Below are 22910 nucleotides of genomic sequence, written 5' to 3' on the forward strand. Positions count from 1 at the left end.
AAGGGCACATAGGTGACTTGACTGACTAAACTCATACTCAACTGGATCAGGTTGATTTGGAAGGAAAGAGAATAAACTTCTTTGATACTTTATTCAAAAAAATGGGCACCACAATTTCCTAATTGAAGCAGACCTAAGAAAAGACGAAAGATGACGAAAATATTTTTCTTGAAATAAAAAACATGAACAAGCAAGTTAAATTTTACGTTTAATTATCGCATTTCAAACCTATTATCATATTTTCACTTGTTATGACTTAAAATTAAGCGAAAGTAGATACCTCGTTGACTGTTCTTTCCTAGAATTTCTTGCAAAAGGATGAGAAATCCACACATTAGTAATACAATTTTCACGTCTTGCCCTTTTTTCGCTTTTTCACCAATCTTCTCTTTCTCCGTTGCAAAACATGTCTCAGCCTTTTGCCTTTTTTCACTTTTTCGTTCCTAGAAGCTGTGATCTTTCTTCTTTTGGATCGAAGACGAGTACTGAAAGGTACAAATTTTTTAATTCTTCTTATTCGCTTCTTTGACCGCTCTTTTGATTTAGATAGTAAATTTTGTATCACCATCATTAGTTTCAGGTCTTTAGATAAAATACGTAATTTACTTTTGATTTTTTCTAGTATACCCTGCTCTCTAGTATCACTCGTGTGAATATTATCACTGTCTAGATCGTGTCCTAGTAAATCTAAGATACCACTAAGATCGTCGTCTCTGTAGTTGCCAAATTCGTTTGAACTTCCTTCTTTAAAATTTTCGCTTCGATACGTTGAGGGCCCATATCTATCAGGAGCTGGAGTTACTGTAGGACTATTGTCTTTTATGTTTGTTTGAAAATTAGGGGATTTCACTGTAGGAATGTTTGTTTCATATTCACTTGTTCCGTAGGTTGAAATGGGACCGTAAGGATTATGTTCTTTGGGTTTATTCTTTTCGTCCGTATTTGTTCTAAAGGTTGATATAGGGTGTTTGTTTCTTTGGTCTTTATTTGGGGGATTGTTCTTCTGGTACTCTTTTGTTTTTTCATCATAAGGACGATATCCGTAGGGATTATTTTCTTGATATCCGTTGGGGCTATAGGTTGGTACTTGATAATACGGAGGATATATCTGGGGATTATATTCTTGATATCCATTGGGGCTTGGTGCTTGATTATACGGAGGATATACTTGGGGATTATGTTCTTGATATTCATTTGTTCTGTGGGTTGAAACTCGATTTTTAGGATTATTTTGTTGATATTTTTTTGTACTATAGGTTGGCACTTCTTTATAAGGAGGATATAAATGAGCATTCTGTTCTTGATAATAGGGAGGATATAGTTGTGGATTATATTCTTGATATTCATTTGTTCCATAATTTGGCACTTGATAGTAAGGAGGATATAATTGAGGATTATATTCTTGATATCCATTAGGGCTTGGCACTTGATAATACGGGGGATATAGTTGGGGATTATTTTCTTGATATTCATTTGTTCTGTGAGTAGAAACTCGATTTTTAGGTTTATTTTTTTCTTTTTCTTTTGTACTATTGGTCGGCACTTCTGTATAAGGGTTGTGAGCAGGAGGATATAAATGAGCATTCTGCTCTTGATAATAGGGAGGATATAGTTGTGGATTATATTCTTGATATTCATTTGTTCCATAGTTTGGTACTTGATAGTAAGGAGGATATAGTTGAGGATTATATTCTTGATATCCATTAGAGCTTGGCACTTGATAATACGGAGGATATACTTGGGGATTATTTTCTTGATATTCATTTGTTCTGTGGGTTGAAACTCGATTTTTAGGTTTATTTTTTTCATATTTTTTTGTAGTATTGGTCGGAACTTCTGTATAAGGATTGTGAGACGGAGGATATAAATGAGCATTTTGTTTTTGATAATAGGGAGGATATAGTTGTGGATTATATTCTTGATATTCATTTGTTCCATAATTTGGCACTTGATAGTAAGGAGGATATAGTTGAGGATTATATTCTTGATATCCATTAGGACTTGGTGCTTGATAATACGGAGGATATAGTTGGGGATTATTTTCTTGATATTCATTTGTTCTGAGGGTTGAAACTCGATTTTTAGGTTTATTTTTTTGATATTTTTTTGTACTAGTAGTCGGCACTTCTGTATAAGGATTGTGAGCAGGAGGATATAAATGAGCATTTTGTTCTTGATAATAGGGAGGATATAATTGTGGATTATTTTCTTGATATTCATTTGTACCATAGTTTGGCACTTGATAGTAAGGAGGATATAGTTGAGGATTATATTCTTGATATCCATTGGGACTTGGTGCTTGATAATACGGAGGATATACTTGGGGATTATTTTCTTGATATTCATTTGTTCTGAGGGTTGAAACCCGACTTTTAGGTTTATTTTTTTGATATTTTTCTGTACTAGTGGTCGGCACTTCTGCATAAAGATTGTGAGCAGGAGGATATAAATGAGCATTCTGTTCTTGATAATAGGGAGGATATAGTTGTGGATTATTTTCTTGATATTCATTCGTACCATAGTTTGGTACTTGATAGTAAGGAGGATATAGTTGTGGATTATATTCTTGATATCCATTGGGACTTGGTGCTTGATAATACGGAGGATATACTTGGGGATTATTTTCTTGATATTCGTTTGTTCTGTGGGTCGAAACTCGATTTTTAGGCATATTTTTTTGATATTTCTTTGTACTAAGAGTCGGGACTTCTGTAAAAGGATTTTGCGAAGGATATAAATGAGCATTCTGTTCTTGATAATAGGGAGGATATAGTTGTGGATTATTTTCTTGATATTCATTTGTACCATAATTTGGTGCTTGATAGTAAGGTGGATATAGTTGAGGATTATTTTCTTGATACTCATTTGCGCTATAGGTTGGTTTCTGATAATAGGGAGGGTACAGTTGGGGACCATTTTCTTGATACTCATTCGTGCTATAGGTAGGTACGTGGTATTTATTATTTTCTTGATATTTATCTGTTCGTTCGGTTGGTACGTATTTGTGAGAGGAATAAACTGGGGGACTAATACTTTGATACTTATTTGTGCTAAAAGTTGACGCTTGATAATAAGGGGGATATAATTGTGCATTGTTTTCTTGATACTCATTTGACATGTGATAATATGGTGGATATCCTTGGGGATTAATTCCTTGATACTCGTTTGGGTTATAAGTTGGTTCGTTATAGTAAGGTGGATATACTTGAGGATTATTTTCTTGATAGTCACTTACTCCATTTTGTTGATGATAATAAGGAGGATATATTTGATGATTACTCTCCTGATACTCCTGTGGGCTGTAAGTTGAAGGATGTACTTTGGCTTTATTTTCTTGATATTCATAGGTTGATGCGTGATTGTAAGGAGGATAACCTTGAGGATATATTTGGGGATTATTTTCTTGATACTCATTTGTGCCATAGTTTGGTTCGTGATAATATGGAGGATATAATTGAGGTTGATAATTTTCTTGATATTCATTTGAGCTATAGGGTGGTGCGTTGTAATAAGGACTATTCTCTTGATACTCATTTGGTCTATAAGTTGGTACGTGTTCGTAAGGAGGATATATTTGAGGATTATTTTCTTGATACTCATTTGTCCCGTAAAGTGGTGGCTGTCCGTAAGGATAATATGTTTGAGGATTATAATTTTGATACTCATTTGTTCCGTAATTTGGTGGCTGACCGTATGGGTGATACATTTGGGGATTATTCGCTTGATATTCATTTGTTCCATAGTTTGATGACTCACCATTAGGGTGATACTTTTGGGGATTATTCTCTTGATATTTATTTGTTCCATAGTTTGGTGGGGTACCGTAAGGATGATCCATTTGCGGATTATTTGCTTGATATTCATTTGTTCCATAGTTTGGTGGGGTACCGTAAGGATGATCCATTTGTGTTTTTTTTTCTTGATATGCGTTCAGTTGATAACTGCTTGATGTGTAGGTTACGTGCGTAGGAATAAGTTGCTGTGCTAGTGAAGTTAACTTCACGCTTTGCTTTGTTTCTGCAGACTTAGTAGAAGTTTTAAATGTTGATAAAGATGGTAAAATTTCTTTGACTTCCGAAATACTACTTTGCATCTCGGAAGTTGTCAAAGAAGATATAGTTTCTGGGGAAGTTTCCGAAACTACAGAAGTTGTAGTAGCAATAATAGTGGTGTCTTTTAAATATTTCGCGCCAACACTAGTACTTTCACTGCCCGGAGACATCCAGCTTTTAAACGCTGACTTTATCTTTTGAAACGTTTTCAAATTCGGAAACTGAAACGCTTCTGAAAGATTATTTTCTTCCACTGGGACAGCTATACTTTCTTCCGGTGCATTTGTTTCTTCAATTTTGGTGGGAAAAGATAGAGTTTCTGTAGTTTTCTGAGTTACTACAGTCGAAGTAAAATTTTCGTTTGGTATTTCTTCTAAATCTTTAAATGTTTCATTTGAGAAACGAAATGATGTCAAAAGATCGTCACTCTGTTTTGGCGGTGCCGATCCCGATTCGTCAGTATTCTGTTTGTTATTTACCGAAGCATTGGCTAGTTTTGATGAATCTGTCGAAATTTCTTTCTTCACCATTTTATCATGACGCAATTTTACAGAATCGATTAGGTTTTTGAAAAGAAAATTTTGCATAGCAGATCCTTGTTTTCGGTTCTGATATGTAAAAGTACTATGAAGATCTTTACTAATGTCTTTTTTCTGCTTAAACCTTAAATTGACCAGAACTGCACCATCAACAAACTTCGGGGTTTCCGCATCATGCGTTTGCATTTTGAGCGAAGTTTTGATATTTTCTATCAATAAATCGGCTCTGCGTAAATACATGTTTTTGGGAGATCTTTTTGAAAGTTTTTTAAGGGTATCCGGAATTGTGTTGATGAACAGAATGGGAACATAAGTGCAATGTTGACATTTCAATTTTTCCAAATCATGAAGTCGATGGGATCCTTTCTTGTATGTGGAAACGAAGAAAGGAGAGAAATTATCGGTTCGACGGTTTCGGTCCGAAAAAACATTAAATCTGAGTGCAGGAACATTGACAAATTTGTCATCATCTGATAAAAAGGCTATGTAGTCATATTGGTGCGGAATTTTATTTTCTGGATACAAGTTAACGGCGATACATCTCTCGTTTTTATTTTTTTGATCAGTTTTGTAGGAGTTGTGCTTATAAAAAGGCATTGTTACAAAACCATTTGAAGTTTCTTTATGATCTGAAATAAGAAAATTTTGATATTCGAAAACTTTCTGTTTTGGTATTTACGCCTGCTTGGACTTTGGACAAACTCTTCATCACAAATTCTAGTACTATTTCCTTTATTCTTCTGTTTGACTTTTCCATAAACTGCTCCTTTTTTAAATTTAAAGTCATACATGTCCCTGTTGATACTTGTTTTAAAATCCTCTTTTGTATTACTAAATTCATGATCACTTTCAAACAAATGGTTCACAAAAAGCGATCCTATTTCGTCCAATTCCCTCTTGGTAAAAGGTCTCCTGTTTCTCTTTATGTCATAACTTGAACATGGCGAATACTTTTGCTTCAGTGGACAGTTTTCTTTGTTTTCTTCTTTGCCCACTCTTTCTCTTTCTTCTAAAACATCATTTTCGCGTTGTGGACCGGAACGAGGTTCTTTTACATTATCAAAATCGACGATTTGTTGAAAGAAGTGGTCACCAAATGACTGTAAAGGCTGATTATCCATAGCGTTGTACCGTTCACATGTAAAAATGAACACAGCGATACTTAAATTTTTTCTTTTAATAAAAAACTAAAATTAGGGAAAAAATACTCACTAAATTACCGCATAGCTAAGCATTTGAAAATATAAAATATGCAAAAGGTATACATTATAGACTAGAAAAAGGCCAGTATACTATAAAATAAAATGGCAGCAAAACGTCAAAAACTGGACATTTTAAATTGTCATTTTCATATCTGTGGGAGACTTTGATCGGATTATTACCATCGGATTAGAAGGAACATTTGTAGTCGTAGGAAAATAAAAAACAAACTGATTTGATTCTTTATTAAAATAAAAGTTAGGCTCCAAATAATAATTTAAAGCAGCTTCATGTTTAAAATTTCGACTGAAGATTTTGTTACACCAAATTCAAAAAATGAAGGTGACAGTGCCACAACCATATGTTTTCTTATAAAGTTACAAACAATACAAAACCCAGCTCAATTAAAATCTGTATTTAATATAGCATTTTCACGCCTATCATCATATTTTCATTTGTTATGACTTAAAATTAAGTGATTAGACACTTTGTTGTATGGTCTTCCTTTGAACTCTTTTGTGTTTAGAATCCACATCTACAAAAAAAAACGTTACTCTTCTGTGATTTTGAACATAGGATTTTACCTATTGTTCATTTTAATGCTCATTTCCTCCTCTTCTTCCGGTTTTTCGCCGACTTCTGTTTCCTAAATTCCATGTTCCTCCATTGCAACATTTTTCCCAACCTTTCGACTTGTTTCATTCTTTTTTCATTAGAGACTTGTGCTCTTTTGTTTTTAGGTCGAGAACCATTATGGAGATGTACATCTTTTTTTCTTCTGATTCCATGCTCCTTTTGCCGATTTTTCGATTTAAGAAGTAAATTTTTTACGGCTAAAACTAGTTTCAAGTCTTTTTGAGCAGTATGCAACTTACTAAAAACTTTCCTTTTGATTTTTCCAAGCATACCTCCGCAAGTATCATTGTCCGTGGAGACGGTACTGCTATCGTGCCCTAGTAAATTCAAAATAGCACTAAGTTCTTCGTCTCGATAGTGGGCATATTCGTTAGACACATCTTCCAAATTTTGTGACGACGTGGTTAGCGAATTTGATGTGGAAGGAAGAGGAGTAAACTGAGGAGGAAAAGGTGGTGATGATACTTCTTGAAATTGATTTGTTCTGTAGGTTGGAATCTGAGCATACGGGGCATATATTGTTGGACCGTTTTGAAGTTCAGTAGTTGAAAAAGTTACTAAAGGATTTATTTCTTTAGGGACATTGTCTTCAACCTCGTCTGTTTTATATGTTGGGATGTGGATATATGGAGGGAAAAGTATCTTTGCCAATGAAGTCAATTTCACATCTTCTATAGGAGTAGCAGAAATTATAGGCACTTCATTTGCGATTGAAAAATATTCGTTGGTTGTAATCTCTTCCATTTTCAAAACACTTGTTGGAACAGGTTTTGCGAAGTGCACAAAGTTTTCTTCAGCATATTCTTCTTTGGTAGTACTGCTCACAGTTGGGCTTTCCTCGGATTCAGGCATTTGTATTTCTGTAGCAATGTTAAATAATGTTGTTTGCGGACTTGTTTCTTCTATTTCTGGAGGTGAATAAGTAGCAGAACTAGTTGTCACTATTATTGTTTCAGTTTCCGCACTAGCACTAGTTTCTGGTGTTGCTATCGATGAATATGTGCTGACTATACCCCCCTCCATATTCAAAACACTTGCTGGAACAGGTTTTGTAAAGTGCACAAAGTTTTCTTCAGCATATTCTTCTTTGGTAGTACTGCTCACAGTTGGGCTTTCTTTGGATTCAGGCATTTGGTTTTCTGTAGCAATGTTGAATGATGTTGTTTGCGGACTTGTTTCTTCTAATTGTGGAGGTGAATAAGTAGTAGAACCAGTTGTCATAATTATTGTTTTAGTTTCGGTACTAGCACTAGTTTCTGGCGTTGCTATCGATGAATATGTGGTGACTGTACCCCCCTCCTGTTTCAAAAGACTTGTTGGAACAGGTTTTGTAAAGTGCGCAAATTCTTCTTTGATAGTACTGCTCACAGTTGGGCTTTCTTTTGATGCAAGCATTTGTTTTTCTGTTGCAATGTTGAATGAAGTTGTTTGCGGATTTGTTTCTTCTAATTCTGGAGGTGAATTTGTACTAGAACCAGTTGTCAATATTATTGTTTCAGTTTCCGTACTAGCACTAGTTTCTTGTGTTGCTATCAATGAAAAAGTGCTGTTTGTAGCCCCCTCCATTTTCAAAACACTAGCTGGAATAGGTTTTGTAAATTGCGCCAAATTTTCTTCAGCATATGCTTCTTTGGTACTGCTCGTACTTGGGGTTAACTTTGAAGGTGAAATAACGGAACTCGTCATTTCAGTTTCCCTACTAGTTTCGAGTGTAATTTCAGAGGCAAAATTTGTGGTCTTTTCAGACATCAAAGCAACTATAGGGACTGTCGTTTCTTCAGAAGTATTTTCTGTAGTAGAACTAACTTCAACTACAGGAGATGATGATGTTTGTAGTGTTAATTCTACAGTTTCTGCAGGAGTACTAGAGGTTGATGAAGTTTCTGTTACATCTATTATTGGAACTATGATCTCGGAAACTGCAGAAAAAGTTGCAATTTCAGAGGTAGTTTCTGAAACTTCGTAATTTGCTGATGTCTTTTCCACCTCTGTAGTGGTTCTGCGTACTTCTCTTGCAGTACCACCTTGAACACCACTTGTATTTGCATTTCCAGAAGTCAGATTTTCAAAGGCTGATTCTAACTGTAGAAACGTCTTATTGAGCAGCTGAAACGATTCCGAAAGATCATTTTCCTCCATTGGAAGAGACGTATTTTCCTCCGATGTAATTGTCTCATCAATTTTTGTTGGAAGACATGGAGTTTCTGTAGTTTTTTGTGTGCTTATGGTTGAAGAAAATTGTTCTTTTGATACTCCTTCCAAGTCACGGGATATTTTATTCGCGAAACGAAATGACGTTAATAGTTCGTTGCTCTGTTGGGGCGGTACGGACTGACTGTGTTCTAGTATCGTTGAAGTTGCCTCTTTAATTTTGGTCGGAAATGGAGAAGTTTTTGGTGGAGTTTCATGCGTCATGTTGTATGGTGTAAGTGAAACTGAAACATCTTCTTGCGTCGTTGATTCTGTAGATGAAGATTCTGAAGAAGAAGAAATTTCTTCTGTGGTAGAAATTAACGAGGCCAAAGAAGTGTCTATTATTGCTGATTCTGTAGTCCAAGAAGTAGCTGAAGTAATTTCTTGCGTTGTTAAAGATGAGGAAACCGGAGAAGTGTCTATTGTTGTTGATTCTGTAGTAGAAGAAGTAGGTGAAGTAATTTCTTCCGTTGTTAAAGACGACGGAACCGAAGAAGTGTCTATTGTTGATTCTGTAGTACAAGAAGTCGATGAAGTAATTTCTTGCGTTGTTAAAGACGACGACACCGAAGAAGTTTCTTCTTCTGTAGTTACACAAACCAAAATTGGCGTAGTTTCTGGTGTTGTTACTTCCATTTTTACAGTTGTTTCAGTCGTTACTACCGACGTTTTGTTCAGACATTCTTCTGTGGTTGTTGAATTTTCACCCATGTGTGAGAGTTCACTTAATTTAGGACATATTTTTTGCAAATTTGGATCTGTTTTCTTCAATGCTTCGATATTTTTAAAAAGATCGAGTAAATAAGCACACGATAAATTCTATAAAATGAGGGTATATTGGCCCTTTCTGACTATAAATATTTATATACTTACTCCTGGTTTTTCAGTAGTTTGTGCATCGGTTGTATTTTCTATGTCACTTTGAATTTTATTTTCGTTGTTATCATACAGTAAAGAATTACCGAAAATGGGTGGCTCTGCGACTATCGTTTCGCCTAGATTATTATTTTCTGGATTTATTTCGCTTTTAAAATTATCGTCTTTAATAAAATCATTTACCAAATCTTCTTTGGACGATCCTGATTCTTCAGAATTTAACAATTTGTTTTGATATCCCCGACTCGCAAAGTCATTTCTGGCCAAAGAAGGAAGATCTATTTTCGCAACAACGTCCTTCATCATATTTTCGATTTCAATGGGCGACATGTCTATTGCATTTTTCTTGCACGCCGTTGTGGTAAATTGTCTCATAGTCGTTGCTTCTGTTGTTTTTAGTTCACCATCAAAATCCAGAAGTAAATTGAAATTTTCTTTAAGTGAAGACGTTCCTAACTGATTTTGGCTCTCTTTCTTTGTCCGTGGCTCTTCATAATCATCCTCGAACCATTCTTTAAACCCCTTGTTTTCTTTAATTTCTTTTTTAACCTGTTTTTTCGGAAAAACATGAGCGGAAATTTGACGTATTTCGTTTTCTTCGTCTCCCAACTTTAGAAAAAAGTTTACTTTATTTAGCAATGCATCAGCGTCTTTCATAACATTCGAAACCGCGGGTTTTGAAGTTGTTTTAGCAAGGCGTCTGTATCTTTTAGCACCAGAAATTGTGTTGAAAAACAGAACAGGAGTGTGTGTGAAGCGTTTTCGTAGGGGCCTGAATTTTAATTTATTTTTGGCGCTTCTCTTGTACAGAGTGGTAAAAAAAGGAACAAAAGTTTCGGTTCGCTTGCCCCGTTTTAAATCGTCGGAAAAAACATTCAATTTGACCGCAGGAACATCCATGAATTTGTCGTCGTTTGATAGAAAAGCGATGTAATCAAATTTTTGGGGTATCTTATAAAAGTGATTCCTGTCGGGGTATAAACTAATCGCTCTCTTATCATCGATTTTTTCGGGACTAAACTTGTAAAAATGCATTTTTAAATGGTGATGATCTAAAAAGGCAAACATGAATCGACGTGGTACCTATTCATTTTTCTGCGTTTACTTGTGTTTGAATCATCGATAAGTGATTCGTCTTCAGTGCAGCAAATACTTTTCAAATTGTCAGGATCTGGGTCATATTTGATTGTTGGTGGACCTCCAAGTTCGTCGTAAAGCTTGTTGCCTTCATTAGTAATATTCTCAATTTTTTGCATTTCGTCAAGAAAATCTTGATCGACGTATTGCTCGTGGTCTTCTTCGTCAGGTTCTTCCATCGGTACATCATTGGTATCAACCCTTTTCCGCCCATCTTTGGCCAAATGGTGCATGAACAGTTTACCGATTTTCGCCAATTCTTTTTCGTCTATATCTAAATTGTCTAGTTTGTTCCCAATGTTTTTGTTTTTTTGTGCACAAGTTGGACGTTTTTGGTTTGAGGGATCAGTGTTTTCTCTAGGTTCTTGCTTATTGTCAAAAATTTCTGCTGAGAATTTATCATCGTATGACCGCATCGCTTGGTCTTTTACTGCGTTATATTCCCCACAAACAAACATAAAAGTGGCAATGCTTTAAAAAAAGTTCTGAATATCGAGAAATGGGGGTCAATACTTACTAAATTAAACCATAGCGAAGCATTTGAAAATATGGCTTACACAAAAATTACACATTATAGTTAAGAAAAAGGCCAATAAAGATGTGATAAAAAATGTCAAAACGGACAGTTTGAAATGTGAAAGGATGGGTGATGTCGACTTGATTGAAACACTTAAATACTGTTCTCTCTTTATTTTCCAATTCATAACATGATACACAACTCGGCTTATTTAAAAAATTATCTTTGCACCATAAATTATAGGTTTTTTGTTCAGACAACAGTGCTTGCTTCAGGCTTATAAATATTTCTGTATGCAATAAAATTAATCAATTATTTTTATGTAAAATTCGTCAATAAAATATTATAAGCCTCAGCATTTAACGTAAAAATGGTACACAAAATAAAACTCAAAAATATACATAAAATGTCAACCACAATACACACCATACTAATATAAATATAAAGGATTACATACATCTACATGATATAAAAATTACAACTATCGAGATAAAAACCTTTTTAAAAATTCACCTAATTGAAGATCACTTAACTAGAGTATTTATGAGCGTTCTTTAGAACGTCATGAATATCACTAAGTGCAAAAACTAAAATTGACTAAAATTATTTGCCAAAACCTAATAAAAACAAATCACTTTTTAACTATAATCATTCTCGAATCTGTCATCATGCTCCCACCCTTTATTTTTAAAATCAGGTGGGGTTTTCTTAGGTGCCCTTCCAGACAAGCTTTTCTTATTATTCCAAGAACCGTTTTCATCCTTATTTTTATTTATAAACCTAGCACCCACGCCTAGAATAGGTCGCCCAGGCTTGTCTTTCTTGTGTTGAGTACCGTTGTACTCAGGGTTGCCAAACTGTTGGACGTCATTTGGGGGCTCAGTGGGGGAGGTTGAAATTTGTAACACGTTTACGTTGCTCTGGTAACTGTCAAGGACTTTGCTCGAGTGCACAGTTTGAATGCTGAGAGGGTCGTGCGGCCTCTAAAAATGACAATGAAATTTTTACACGATTGAAATGATGTATACATAGTTTTTAAATTTCGAAATAAATGTTACAGTAATTTACCCACCTGGAAGTTGATCATGGGCACAATTCCGAGTTGATCTTCATAAAATTTAAAAATTTCATTTGGCAGAACCCCGAATCGGACATTACATAGGTCTAAGGCCAACAAGAGCCATAATCTTGCCTCTTTCACAAGTTGGGGTTCTGCTAATAATGTTCTTATTTTAAGTGTTAGCTTTGTAAGGTCTTCAGGCACTCGACTTCTCAAAGTTGAGCCATTTAAGTGTAACTGCAAGAATTACCGATTACATTATATCGACATATACAGGCTGTATCGTCTAAACTGCACATTAGAAGTAGTGAAAATTCTGATAATGATATTTGTTTGAAAATTGGTGTTACACCCATAACCCGTTTACCCTGTCGAACGAAAATATTTTTGTCTTTCTTATTTTAGATATAGGGTGATTCAAAAGTGACGAACAAACTCTTGTATGGTGATGAAAGACGTTCAGTTAAGTACAAAAAAAACTTTATTCCAAGCAACTTAATTTTGATTTATTTTTTAATTTGTTTTACTTAGCAACGATATCTATTTTTTTCTTTTGTTTCCTTTGAGGTCGAATTTAATTTATTGTCGATTTTGTAAGTTTTTAAATTGTTTTGTAGATCATAAGACATTAGTTGTTGATTTTTTTCAACTGGCATTTGTTTAATGTTGCAAGAGCTGTTGTTTCCGCTAACTAAAGTCACAAAATACAACCTGAAACACCCAAAAACTTATCTCAAAAGTTTAACTTTGAAGAGCAATATTTTATCTTGTTTGTGAAAAAAGGCTCAAACAATTTTTGTCATAGGAACTTTTAATTCAGTTTGATGTCCTTCACCAGCACCCGAGAGATTGTCCAGTACTTTTGAATCATCCTGTAGAAAAATATGTTTTTTACTGCGTTATTAGATAGCTGGAGTTATTTCAAAGAGATTTTCAATACCTAATTTTAGCCGTTTTTGAAGCATTTAGGGTTTTTTTAATAATGTTTTCAATGCCAACAAAAAGTTTGTATAACTTGAAAAGTGTTAAACCTAAGTATTATTAAAATAAATAAAAAATATGTGTCAATTCATTTGAAAATTTTTTGACTTATGGGTGTATGAAGTTCTTCAAATTTAATTTCAAAAATTTGGGATTTGCTAACTTTTTTTAGAAATTTGAAAACATCAAAGAAAAGATCTAAACTTACTTTTTTAAATATCCAAAAAGGGTTTCAAAATTTTTAAAAACAACTGAATTATCAATTTTGAAGTCAGGTAGAGGGAAAGCTGATACAAACTTCTTTAAAATAACTCAAGGAATCCAAAAAACATAGCTTTCCGTTTAAAATAAGAAAGTTGATAATGACATCCGGCATAACCAGTAGTACCGCCATATTAAAAATATTTTCATTGATTAGAACATAACGGATTGATGGTTGGAAACAAATTTTTAGATTACTATCACTGTTAGAACACCCAATATTTGTAATGTGGGGTTTAGACGGAACACCCTGTATATTTTTTTACCTACTTGTCTTGTGAATAAAATGAGATCAGGTAGAGCCTTGCTCTCTAGTAATAACTCTAGGCACGAAAAAAACGGTGTTATCAAAAACTTGTAAGGTTCCCCATCCGATAATCTAGCTTTACTGAAAAATTCTCCTATAATGAGCATACAATTCCTGAACACTGAGGGATTAGTTGTTTGCAACTGATTACTGTCTGAAAGCCGAAAAAGTAGCAAAAACACCACAAAAAATCCCCAAACTCACTCTGAAAATCCCTCTGCAACCGCTTCAAAAACTCGTATCTTATATTACAATCATGCGTTTTTGAGTCTGAAGACCTCAATGAGACTAGAGTTACCAACTGTGATGCCAATTCCGAATCGTGAAGCGCTGCGTTGTACAACTGCTCGAAACTCGCCCTAAAACCCCAAATAGCCCCCAAGCTGTGACACACCGGTACTACTCACTGAACTTCCTCCTGACTGTGACACTCGTTCTGCCAAAAGCTCTGAATATGCTTAACTTTCTGATTCAAAAGAATCCCATCATCGTTCACGTTCAGTTCCTTGACTCTGTCTACCAGTTCCTTGTACTCGGGGCTCACCTCCACCGGCGATGGGGCAACCGGCGGGGGCAGCCCCATGGGCTTCGGGGGCTCCGCATTCGGGCCCAAATTTAACCAACCCCTGCCTCGACCGGCCCCACACGACATTTCGCTGGAGAAAATCAAAAAATAAACAAACACATGACGAAAGACGGGTCAAACAAACCTGACCGCACGATCTGGCAACGCTGCAAACGGGTTGCCAATGCAACCAGGGTTGCATCAAATTGTCAAATCGTCCACAAAAACTGGAAATTGCGGGCCAGATCGTGGGTAATGTCTGCCACTAGTTGAGAAATCCCGATATTTTACGCGGTTTTGTCCACAAAATTAATTTTAATTTTTTTAATTTTGATTTTGGCGCATGCGCTGTTGCCGCACTGCACATGGCAGTATTAAGGCTGGCTTCCATGTTCATGGTTGCGCTTGCCGTGTCTGGTGTGTTTGCCTTTATAATTAACACAAATCAAAGACCAGTTTATCAGCTTTAATTAGAATTGTGTGTGATGTGAGGGACGGTTTTTTTTCGCTTAGTTTGCCGAATTCAAGTGATGTGTGGTAAAATTAGAACCGATCTGTGAGGTTATTGGCGTCTGGAGTAGGTATACCGTTTTTGCTTATTTTTTATCCGCTGTTACGCCTCTGGTTATGCATTTTACCATTTGGCGATCATTTGCACTTCTTGTGCTTTATCCCGAGGGGATTTTATGATGGTCATTGAATTTATCGCCGGTTTCCATTGATTGAGAGACATTTAATCCCTCGGTTCTTTTATGGTAGTATAAATTAACACACAATCATTATAACTATTGTATTTCCATAATCAAACGAGAGTGATAATCAAACTTTTTTTATTTATGGTAATTGTTAATTTACAAAAATGTACAAAAAACTGGTGTCATTGCTGACAAGTTATCTGTCACTTGACTTGACTCACAAACTTGACTTGACTGGTTGAGACCAGTCACCGACCAGTTCCAACAAGTTTTCCACGAGTCATCAATCTTCATATTTTGCAAATGCGTCAAAATCACTTTATTTTAAAAGTCGACATGATTTCGTTCAGGTCTATATTTAGCCAGACTGTAAATATTAATGTGTTGAAATCACCGGTTTGTTATTATTGTATTTTCAGTCTCTCATTAGTATTCCTCTAGTTTTGAAATGCAAATTGATCTAATTAGTATTTTATAGAGGTACTTATAAAGAGGGTATTAAGTAGTAGTGTTAATGGGTTTGACTTTAATAGAAATGGGTCACGAGTGGGCGCTTTGAAAGTGATTCATTGTGACAAAAACATGTTTTTTGTAGTTTTTTTCTCTTTTGGAATTTGTTGGATATGTTCATACGTAATTTTTTGGAATTTCCATTTTTGGCTATTATAGAATAAATTTTATTTAGAATTTTTGAAACCTCATCAGTCGGTTTTTTATTTAGAAAAAATAATTTGAATTCAAAAATACGTTGAGTAAAGTTTAAAAAGATATGAAATGTTTTATTTGGTATTCGAACTCATTTTATTTGACATACTACAGTCGTTTATTTTTTATTACAGATGCTAGCAGTAAATCTTGTTTTTTGAGGTCATACAGATTTTTTAGTTTTTAGTTAAGTTATACAGGGTGTTTTTTATATCATTGTAATGTAATACTTATTAGTTATTATCTATCAACTATTGAACACATTTTATTAATTATTATTGGTTTTAAAAATGCATTTAATTTTTTTATTTATTACTTTACTAACTTATAGAGTAGATTTTAATTAGTTGTGTTGGGTAGAAATTTTACGATTTTTAGAAATTTACAATTTTGTGAAAAATGCCTTTTTTGTTTTAAATTAATAACTAATTACATTATTGTTGTCTAACATACACGTAAATATAGTAATCCAGAAAGCCAAAATTAAACAAATATCTTAAAACCCATTAATAATAAATGGGTGTAAGTTTGAAATTTTGACACGTCGACTTAAACTATTTTGTTACTCTAAAACCAAGGCCGTTATAAAAATTGTTTAAGACGAAAGGGTCTTTCGAATAAAAAAGAATTACATCATTTGTATAACGTATAACAAAATATGTCTTAAAATGTGGTAAATTGTTGATTGGTGGGTACTTTACAAACAAGGAAAAACAAACAAAATGTGGTTTTGATGGCAAATTACCTTTACCAAATTTTATTTTATTGAAATCGATTATTCCATTAAAAAATTATTAAAGAAAATTGAAAATACGTTTTTTTGTTGGTGATATTTTAAAATCTAAATCCTAGATTATAAACACTATTTTAAAACACGCTTCCCATAACAACGTGTTTTAAATTAAAATGTTCCAACAAAAAAAATTGAATAACACTTACACAATACACGCTTAAAGTTGTCGAGTGTCTCGCATACGCTCGTTGCATAACGACAGCTCTCGAACTTTAAGCTTGTGTTTTCGTACTCGTATTATTAATAACTATTTGAAATTTGACGCTCTCTAACTTTGAAACAGTGCAGCTTGGTATAGGGTTTTTTTTTTAATAAGTTGGGCTAAATCGCTCTATTTTGTTGTTTCCATCTTTTTGTTACCCCCTGTATTCAGGGTGGTTCAGCCCATCTCCCGTCTTCTGCAGCCCAGTTATTATTAAAGTTACAGTTTTAATATTTTGTATTTGTGATTTATACTCTCGGACACATTAATTATTATTAATTAATAATATTTTTTTAATGACATGCTATTATTTTTTTGTGCTCATTGGGATACCTTTTTGGTTTCTTACAAAACAAAAAAAGATCGATTTTATTTTTTTAGATTTCATTAAAAAAATAGAAACAGTGCTTTTTCGATGACACTATTACCACGTACGTGTTGAACAGATTTACTTATTATTTATTAATTAAGTTTGATTAATCTAAATTACTATAGGGTGTTTACGGTTTATTTCCAAGCTTTTTAAACTTTAGAATTTTTTATTTTACTTTGTATTCTTATCACTAACATTTCACCTCCATATAGTATAAAACTGAATGATTAGTCAAGAATGTTTAAAAAAAAATCAGTAATTTTGTAAGACATGAATAACATAGTAATTAATTATTGAAAACATATTATTGTGGCCTTCACCGACTTTGTACGTGTCTTTGATTTTATTCATCTGATTTTGTCACTCGTACAATTAATTTTTTACCAACGACGCAACAAAAACCAATTTATTTTCTACTTTCAGTTTCATTCATTCGTATTCAAGTGAAACCATCACCAACAACCGATCCCCCATATAAATCATAAATCGACTTTCTCTTTTCTCAACGCAATTTTTCATAATTCCATAAAAAATCTCTCCTGTTTTTCAGATCACAATGGCATCTCACGTCTTAAGCGTCTGTGTCTTTTGCCTCATCTGCGCCACCCATTCCCCCTGTGGTTCTCACGCAGCTGTGGCCCACGAAAACCCCCAAATCAACCTCCAACACGACTCCATTCTCCTCAAACGTGAAAAATTCAAAGAGAAAGAACCCTGGGAGAACAGTGTTTTAACCATAAGTGACGATAAACACGTTATTAATAAAAGACACAGTGATGACAATGATATTAAAAATAAAGACTTTTATTTAAAAAAACTTTTCGATAAATACGGTGACGGCAAAACAATAACATTGGAAGGTTTCCGAAATTTGTTGGAACACGTTTTCGAAATACAGACAATTACGCATCAAGAGGCTTCCAGGGGTGACACCAACGACACGGTAAGGGCCTAGGGGGGCGAAACACCCCAGAATAATTATCATCATCGTTTATTTTGTTTTAGTGTGTCGTCAATAACGCACTAATCTCATTAAAAAATTCATCAAATTCGAGCGAAACGTTCAATTCGTCGACAATAGAAGCAGCATGCCCGGCCCTCCTCTACTCGATGATTTCCGGAAGCTGCGAACCGGAAACGAAACAAAACACGGCCCAGCCAATGACAATCACGGTAACGACGTGGTTGTACTCAATGTGTGCCGTTTTCGTGATCAGCACTTGCGGGGTTCTTTCCCTTTTGATAATCCCCGTGATGCAGAAAAAATTCTACAAACCACTTTTACAATTTCTGGTAGCTTTAGCCGTCGGCACTCTTGCCGGAGACGCCCTTCTGCACCTTTTGCCCCACGCTATGAGTGGCCACCACCACGACCACGGCGAAAGCCACGAAAATATGTGGAAAGGCTTCGTTGCGATGCTCGGCCTTATACTGTTTTTCGTGATGGAAAGGTTCATTCCCTTGGTTCATAGGTGGCGCAAGGGCAAGCCGAGCAAAGTATTTGCACACGATTTTTCTTTGTGGACTTTAGGGAATAATTGCGATGTTTTAGGGGCATTCCCATGTCAAAGTCTTAAATAGTAAATTAGATATAAATAAAACGGGCGATACGCAATGTATGGATAGGTATAATGCGTATCCGAGGTGCTACAAGGACATTGTTGATGATCCGAGTGAGTGCGGCGCGTTTAGTCCGCGGTCCGTCACTTATCTTTTTTTTTTAGATACGACTTTTATGGAAGCTGGGGAGACATCAAATGTGCTCGAAGAGCTGCTTAATAGTCGCAAAAAGAAGGTTACTAAACAGGTAAAGTATGGTAAATATTTGTGATTTGTTCAGGAATGTGCATTTTTGCGTGATAAAATTTAACACAATTATAATTGAAGAAATGAGTAATTTCTTATTTACAAAGCGCAGCATGGAGTTGTTTTCTAATTAGTTTATAACGAACCCAGAAAATATATAAAAATCTGTTCATTATATCCGAGGTTTGATATAAGCAGTGAATTAAAAAAAAAGTGTCTTTTAGCAGTTATATTTACTTTACATGTAAAATAAGACGAAATAAATAAGTATTGTAAAAGAAACATGAATTTTTTGCGAAACAGTAATAAGTATACTGTGTGAATTTGAGTTAAAAATTGCAAAATCAGCCACAAAAAAAGTGTCCTCTTAAAGTCTTAAAAGAAGCAAATCTATTTTTGGACGCTACAAATGTTTAGACCAAAAAGTGGGTAAAAGCAAGTTGATTTGTTTTGTCTGTCTTTGAGCTCTCCTATCATAACATCAGTACCTTAGAGCGACAACAGCCTTAGTCCATTTTTTTCAAAAAATAAATAATAATTAAAAAAACAATGCATAAAATCTTTCAAGCGGCATTATTTACAAAAATACAGATGTTGAAATTTTATCACTCTAATATTAGTAATATTAAAGCGACAAAGTATTAAATTCGGATTATTGTTTTATAAAACAGTATCCATTCGAAAATAACTTCAATTTTTGATTTTTTTCACCTGTAACGACTAGACTAATTTTGTTAGAAATTATATAAATCCTCCTTTTAATGTATATTCCATGAAATTAGAAGCTTTTTGGACTTTGATAGAATTTATTTGATTGTAACATTATCTTGTATTGCAAGAAAAAAATGTGAAGATAAAACCAATTTAAATCACCAGAAGTATTGTTGGGTTTAAATTAAGGAAAGCAGACACAATAATCTTACTTATTAAATACATTTAAATTCTTAACATAATTCCATTACAATGTATCTTTGAGCATCTTTTGCTTTTTTTCATAATTTGATGTAAAAACAGAGCATAAGGATTTTTTTAAAACATTTTTTAGGTACCCTAAGGTACTACTCAATTACCCCCCTTCAATGAATTTCCAGACACCTGTACATTCTTGGACTTAATTTATTTTGGCTTTTTGCATCTTGAAAAAAAACTTTATATGCTTCGGGCGTTAAAGAATACTTTTAGGGCCGGTTTAAACAAAGCTTCATTAAATTTTAACTCGTTGAACCAAATTGGTTCAATTTGGTCAGGTGATCATTTAATTGCGGATTAAATTAATGACGCTTCTAAAAAAATTCCACAACAAAATACCCGCTCATAAATGTTAGGTAAAATTGTGCCATTGGTTACTAAATGAGAATTAAATTAATCCTAAGTATTGGGCATTCTGGACATAGGCTGTTTTCGCTCTCAGGTACAGAAATATTTGCACAACTAGCAAATTCAAACTGTAATTCTGTTTAAAAACACACGTTTTCACAAGTTAAAGTTTTTCTGTTAATTCGATAATCTGTTCTTCAGTTAACGTTTCTATTGTTGATATACTTTATGATTATTATCAACTTCAACATATTTCAGAAAGTCAAATCTAGTTCGTTATTGCCAGAAATACGCAATAAAGGTTCGTTATAATCCAGGGGTATCTCAAAATTGGTGAATTCTGAGTCCAGAGCATTGTAAAGAATCACTTCAATAGTCCAAATACAGCGTGATTCTTAAATAGACCGACAAATTCTACCCATGGTAGTATCAAACGAGTACATGCTGGGAAAAATAGTAAAAAAATTTTTTGGATAACGTTTTCAAAAAAATAAATAAATAAATAAATTTAAGTTATTTTGGAACTAAACCGTACGCCACTGATGTGTTCGCAAGTAGTATTAGCTCAGTTAGTGGAAAGTATGATAATTATTTGATGACAATATACTTGTTCAATGAAACAATGATCTTTGTGTACTAGTTTTTTTTTATGAAATCGGCGATATTTTTTTCCAATACAACTAATTTAAACTCATGAGCGCCGTACGTGACACTGATTAAAGGATTTCTGCCCCTACGAAATGAAAACGTAAATATGGTTCAGACATTTTTATAATTTGACGTTTTGTTTTTAAGACAAATTACAAAAATTAAAGATTTTTCAAGAAATTGTATCGCATTAGTGTTTTCCAAAATCATTTATACCATGATTAAAAATAAACACTGAAATTTTTAGCCTGCATTTGAAAAAAAAGCAATTCAAAATGCACCTAAAGTCCTAAAGTGCACTTTCGAACTATGTATCTTTGTGGGGAAGTCCCGAGTCTTTATTTAGTTTCTGTATTTGTACAAGTGAAGTGATTCTCTACAATCTTCTGAACTCGGGGAATACCTACACTAACTTTAAGACAGCCTGTATAACCAATGGTTATAACCGGATTCCATTGTATTTTATACCAATTTTATAAACAAAAATTGTGCTTAACATAATAACTCAAAACATATTTAGCAAGCGGCCAAGGGCGACTCGTCCGAAACCGCGATATCCAAAGACTGCGAGAACGGTGAAACCAACCAGAACCTAACCGAGTGTCCCAACGACCTCAACACCTCGAACAACTGCACCGAAATCAACAAGATGCTCCCACACATCGAAATGGCTCCTCACGAGGAACCCGAGGCCGATTACACCGTTATTATAACCGAGCACGGGGCTGTCCACCATGGCCACTCCCATCTCCATGGGCACGTCCATGCCGCCCCCCAGAACTTCTCGTCGGTTGCATGGATGGTGATTATGGGTGATGGTCTCCACAACTTCACTGATGGTATGGCGATAGGGGCTGCGTTTTCGGGGAGTGCCGCTGGGGGGTTTTCCACCGCCGTGGCTGTCTTCTGCCACGAGTTGCCCCATGAGGTGGGCGACTTCGCCATGCTGCTCAAGGCCGGCATGAGTATCAAACAGGCGCTGTTTTATAACATTATTTCAAGCATCTTGTGCGTGTTGGGGAATTTGCTGGGAGTTTATTTAGGTTAGTTTGGTGGTATATTGTTTTTTTTTTATTTCAATATTTGGAATTTTAGGGAATACGGAAGTTGCCAGTTCTTGGGTGTTCGCAGTGGCGGCTGGAACGTTTATTTATATTGCGCTGGTGGATATGATACCAGAGTTGAGCTCGGCACATGAAGATGAAGGGAATTTGATTCAGTGCATATTGCATTTGAGTGGGCTGTTATTAGGGTTTGGGATTATGACGCTGATTGCGTTGTTTGAACATGATCTTAAGAATATGTTTAGGGAATAATGACTTTATAATTCGTTTCTATTGGCTGTTTTTTATTTTATCTGGTTTTTGATACTGCGTGTTTACTGCAAAGACTTGTTTTTTTTACAATCATCCCCCTTCTTCCTTGTGCTGCTACTTAGGTATTAGTATTGATTAAGACTTACCTATATTATGTAAACCCACATGTAATGACCAGTATTGGTACGCAAAACAATAAAATTTATTTAAATATGAACAGGATTTTATTTCTTCCAACAAAATTATAAACGTAGAAAAGAAAACAGTTACTACATTATTAGTTAAACTTAAACTTTAGATAATTATTGATTACCTTACAAAACTAATTATACTTTTATTTTTTCAGTTTTTTCATGACCGCTTTACAAGTCGCCGCAGGTAGGCCTGGTAATTAAACAAATTAGTCTCAAATTGTAAACACGGAATGTTTTCCATACCTACGACCTTAGACAATTTCCTCGGGGGCATGTTTGGGTCCTTTTCGAGGACAGCTCTAATTTGTTGTACTTTTTCGGGGGTTAGAAAAATTTCCAAGTTGGGTAATTCCGGTTCTCTAATACTACCAGTTGCTCGAAGCCGATCAACCAATTGGGGCACGTATTCTCGTAACATGTCATCGCTAAAAGTGGCCCCAGGAAACTCATTTCTAAATTCCTGAATACACTTTTCTGCAACGGACTCATTATACAGCCATCCTTCATTTTCCTGCCACTGGGTGTTACGGCTGTATG

At 34.7% G+C, this 22910-nt stretch overlaps 4 protein-coding genes and 1 non-coding gene across 9 annotated transcripts; 1 reads left to right on the forward strand and 4 right to left on the reverse strand.

Annotated features, from left to right (window-relative positions):
• Positions 1-191: 191 nt before the first annotated feature.
• Positions 192-5931, reverse strand: LOC103313647 (uncharacterized). The gene is made up of 3 exons (XM_064355690.1): positions 5804-5931; positions 5271-5752; positions 192-5220 (listed from the first exon to the last, which is right to left on the reverse strand). The coding sequence occupies exon 3, from the start codon at positions 3109-3111 to the stop codon at positions 847-849; it is 2265 nt and encodes a 754-aa protein (XP_064211760.1). The 5' UTR covers positions 3112-5220; positions 5271-5752; positions 5804-5931; the 3' UTR covers positions 192-846.
• Positions 5932-6191: 260 nt separating this feature from the next.
• LOC103313630 (mucin-2) lies at positions 6192-11294 on the reverse strand. Of its 4 annotated transcripts, XM_064355786.1 has the most exons (6): positions 11151-11293; positions 10602-11104; positions 9494-10548; positions 6667-9439; positions 6376-6624; positions 6192-6326 (listed from the first exon to the last, which is right to left on the reverse strand). In XM_064355786.1, exons 1-5 carry the CDS (start codon positions 11171-11173, stop codon positions 6395-6397), a joined length of 4584 nt encoding a protein of 1527 aa, XP_064211856.1. In that variant the 5' UTR covers positions 11174-11293; the 3' UTR covers positions 6192-6326; positions 6376-6394. The 4 variants fall into 4 exon arrangements, with proteins under 4 accessions (XP_064211856.1, XP_064211855.1, XP_008195608.2 ...); XM_064355785.1 differs by having other exon boundaries at positions 6376-9439; XM_008197386.3 differs by lacking the exons at positions 6192-6326; positions 6376-6624; positions 6667-9439 and having other exon boundaries at positions 9501-9615; positions 9680-10548; positions 11151-11294.
• A 14-nt stretch (positions 11295-11308) lies between these two features.
• On the reverse strand, positions 11309-14607 carry LOC100142182 (uncharacterized protein). The gene is made up of 6 exons (XM_015981843.2): positions 14470-14607; positions 14167-14415; positions 13964-14118; positions 13723-13913; positions 12223-12447; positions 11309-12133 (listed from the first exon to the last, which is right to left on the reverse strand). Exons 2-6 carry the CDS (start codon positions 14409-14411, stop codon positions 11789-11791), a joined length of 1161 nt encoding a protein of 386 aa, XP_015837329.2. The 5' UTR covers positions 14412-14415; positions 14470-14607; the 3' UTR covers positions 11309-11788.
• A 102-nt stretch (positions 14608-14709) lies between these two features.
• Positions 14710-22396, forward strand: foi (fear-of-intimacy). 2 transcript variants are annotated; one of them, XM_965776.4, is made up of 7 exons: positions 14710-14905; positions 17643-18035; positions 18098-18589; positions 18645-18765; positions 18817-18899; positions 21384-21906; positions 21959-22396. In XM_965776.4, exons 2-7 carry the CDS (start codon positions 17649-17651, stop codon positions 22177-22179), a joined length of 1827 nt encoding a protein of 608 aa, XP_970869.2. In that variant the 5' UTR covers positions 14710-14905; positions 17643-17648; the 3' UTR covers positions 22180-22396. The 2 variants fall into 2 exon arrangements, with proteins under 2 accessions (XP_970869.2, XP_008195606.2); XM_008197384.3 differs by having other exon boundaries at positions 14710-14901.
• Positions 22381-22883, reverse strand: LOC103313628 (uncharacterized). Its single transcript, XR_010333561.1, has 2 exons — positions 22617-22883; positions 22381-22563 (listed from the first exon to the last, which is right to left on the reverse strand). It is a non-coding gene; the product is annotated as an uncharacterized LOC103313628 (transcript).
• Positions 22884-22910: the final 27 nt, after the last annotated feature.

The sequence above is a fragment of the Tribolium castaneum genome, chromosome 3 (assembly GCF_031307605.1).
Source record: "Tribolium castaneum strain GA2 chromosome 3, icTriCast1.1, whole genome shotgun sequence".
NCBI lineage: Eukaryota > Metazoa > Arthropoda > Insecta > Coleoptera > Tenebrionidae > Tribolium > Tribolium castaneum.

Excerpts from the sequence above, each read along its gene's own strand:
- foi (XM_965776.4), top strand. The coding sequence starts at position 17,649 with ATGGCATCTCACGTCTTAAGCGTCTGTGTCTTTTGCCTCATCTGCGCC. Across the intron at positions 18,590-18,644 it reads GCAAGGGCAAGCCGAGCAAA|GGGCATTCCCATGTCAAAGT; the intron begins GTATTTGCACAC and ends GCGATGTTTTAG. Across the intron at positions 18,900-21,383 it reads AAAAGAAGGTTACTAAACAG|CAAGCGGCCAAGGGCGACTC; the intron begins GTAAAGTATGGT and ends AAACATATTTAG.
- LOC100142182 (XM_015981843.2), bottom strand. The coding sequence starts at position 14,411 with ATGTCGTGTGGGGCCGGTCGAGGCAGGGGTTGGTTAAATTTGGGCCCG. Across the intron at positions 14,119-14,166 it reads CACAGTCAGGAGGAAGTTCA|GGCGAGTTTCGAGCAGTTGT; the intron begins GTGAGTAGTACC and ends TTGGGGTTTTAG. Across the intron at positions 13,914-13,963 it reads GTTGCAGAGGGATTTTCAGA|ACAGTAATCAGTTGCAAACA; the intron begins GTGAGTTTGGGG and ends TTCGGCTTTCAG.
- LOC103313630 (XM_064355785.1), bottom strand. The coding sequence starts at position 11,173 with ATGCTTCGCTATGGTTTAATTTA. Across the intron at positions 11,105-11,150 it reads CTTCGCTATGGTTTAATTTA|CATTGCCACTTTTATGTTTG; the intron begins GTAAGTATTGAC and ends CTTTTTTTAAAG. Across the intron at positions 9,440-9,493 it reads AAACTACTGAAAAACCAGGA|AATTTATCGTGTGCTTATTT; the intron begins GTAAGTATATAA and ends CTCATTTTATAG.
- LOC103313647 (XM_064355690.1), bottom strand. The coding sequence starts at position 3,111 with ATGAGTATCAAGAAAACAATGCACAATTATATCCCCCTTATTATCAAG.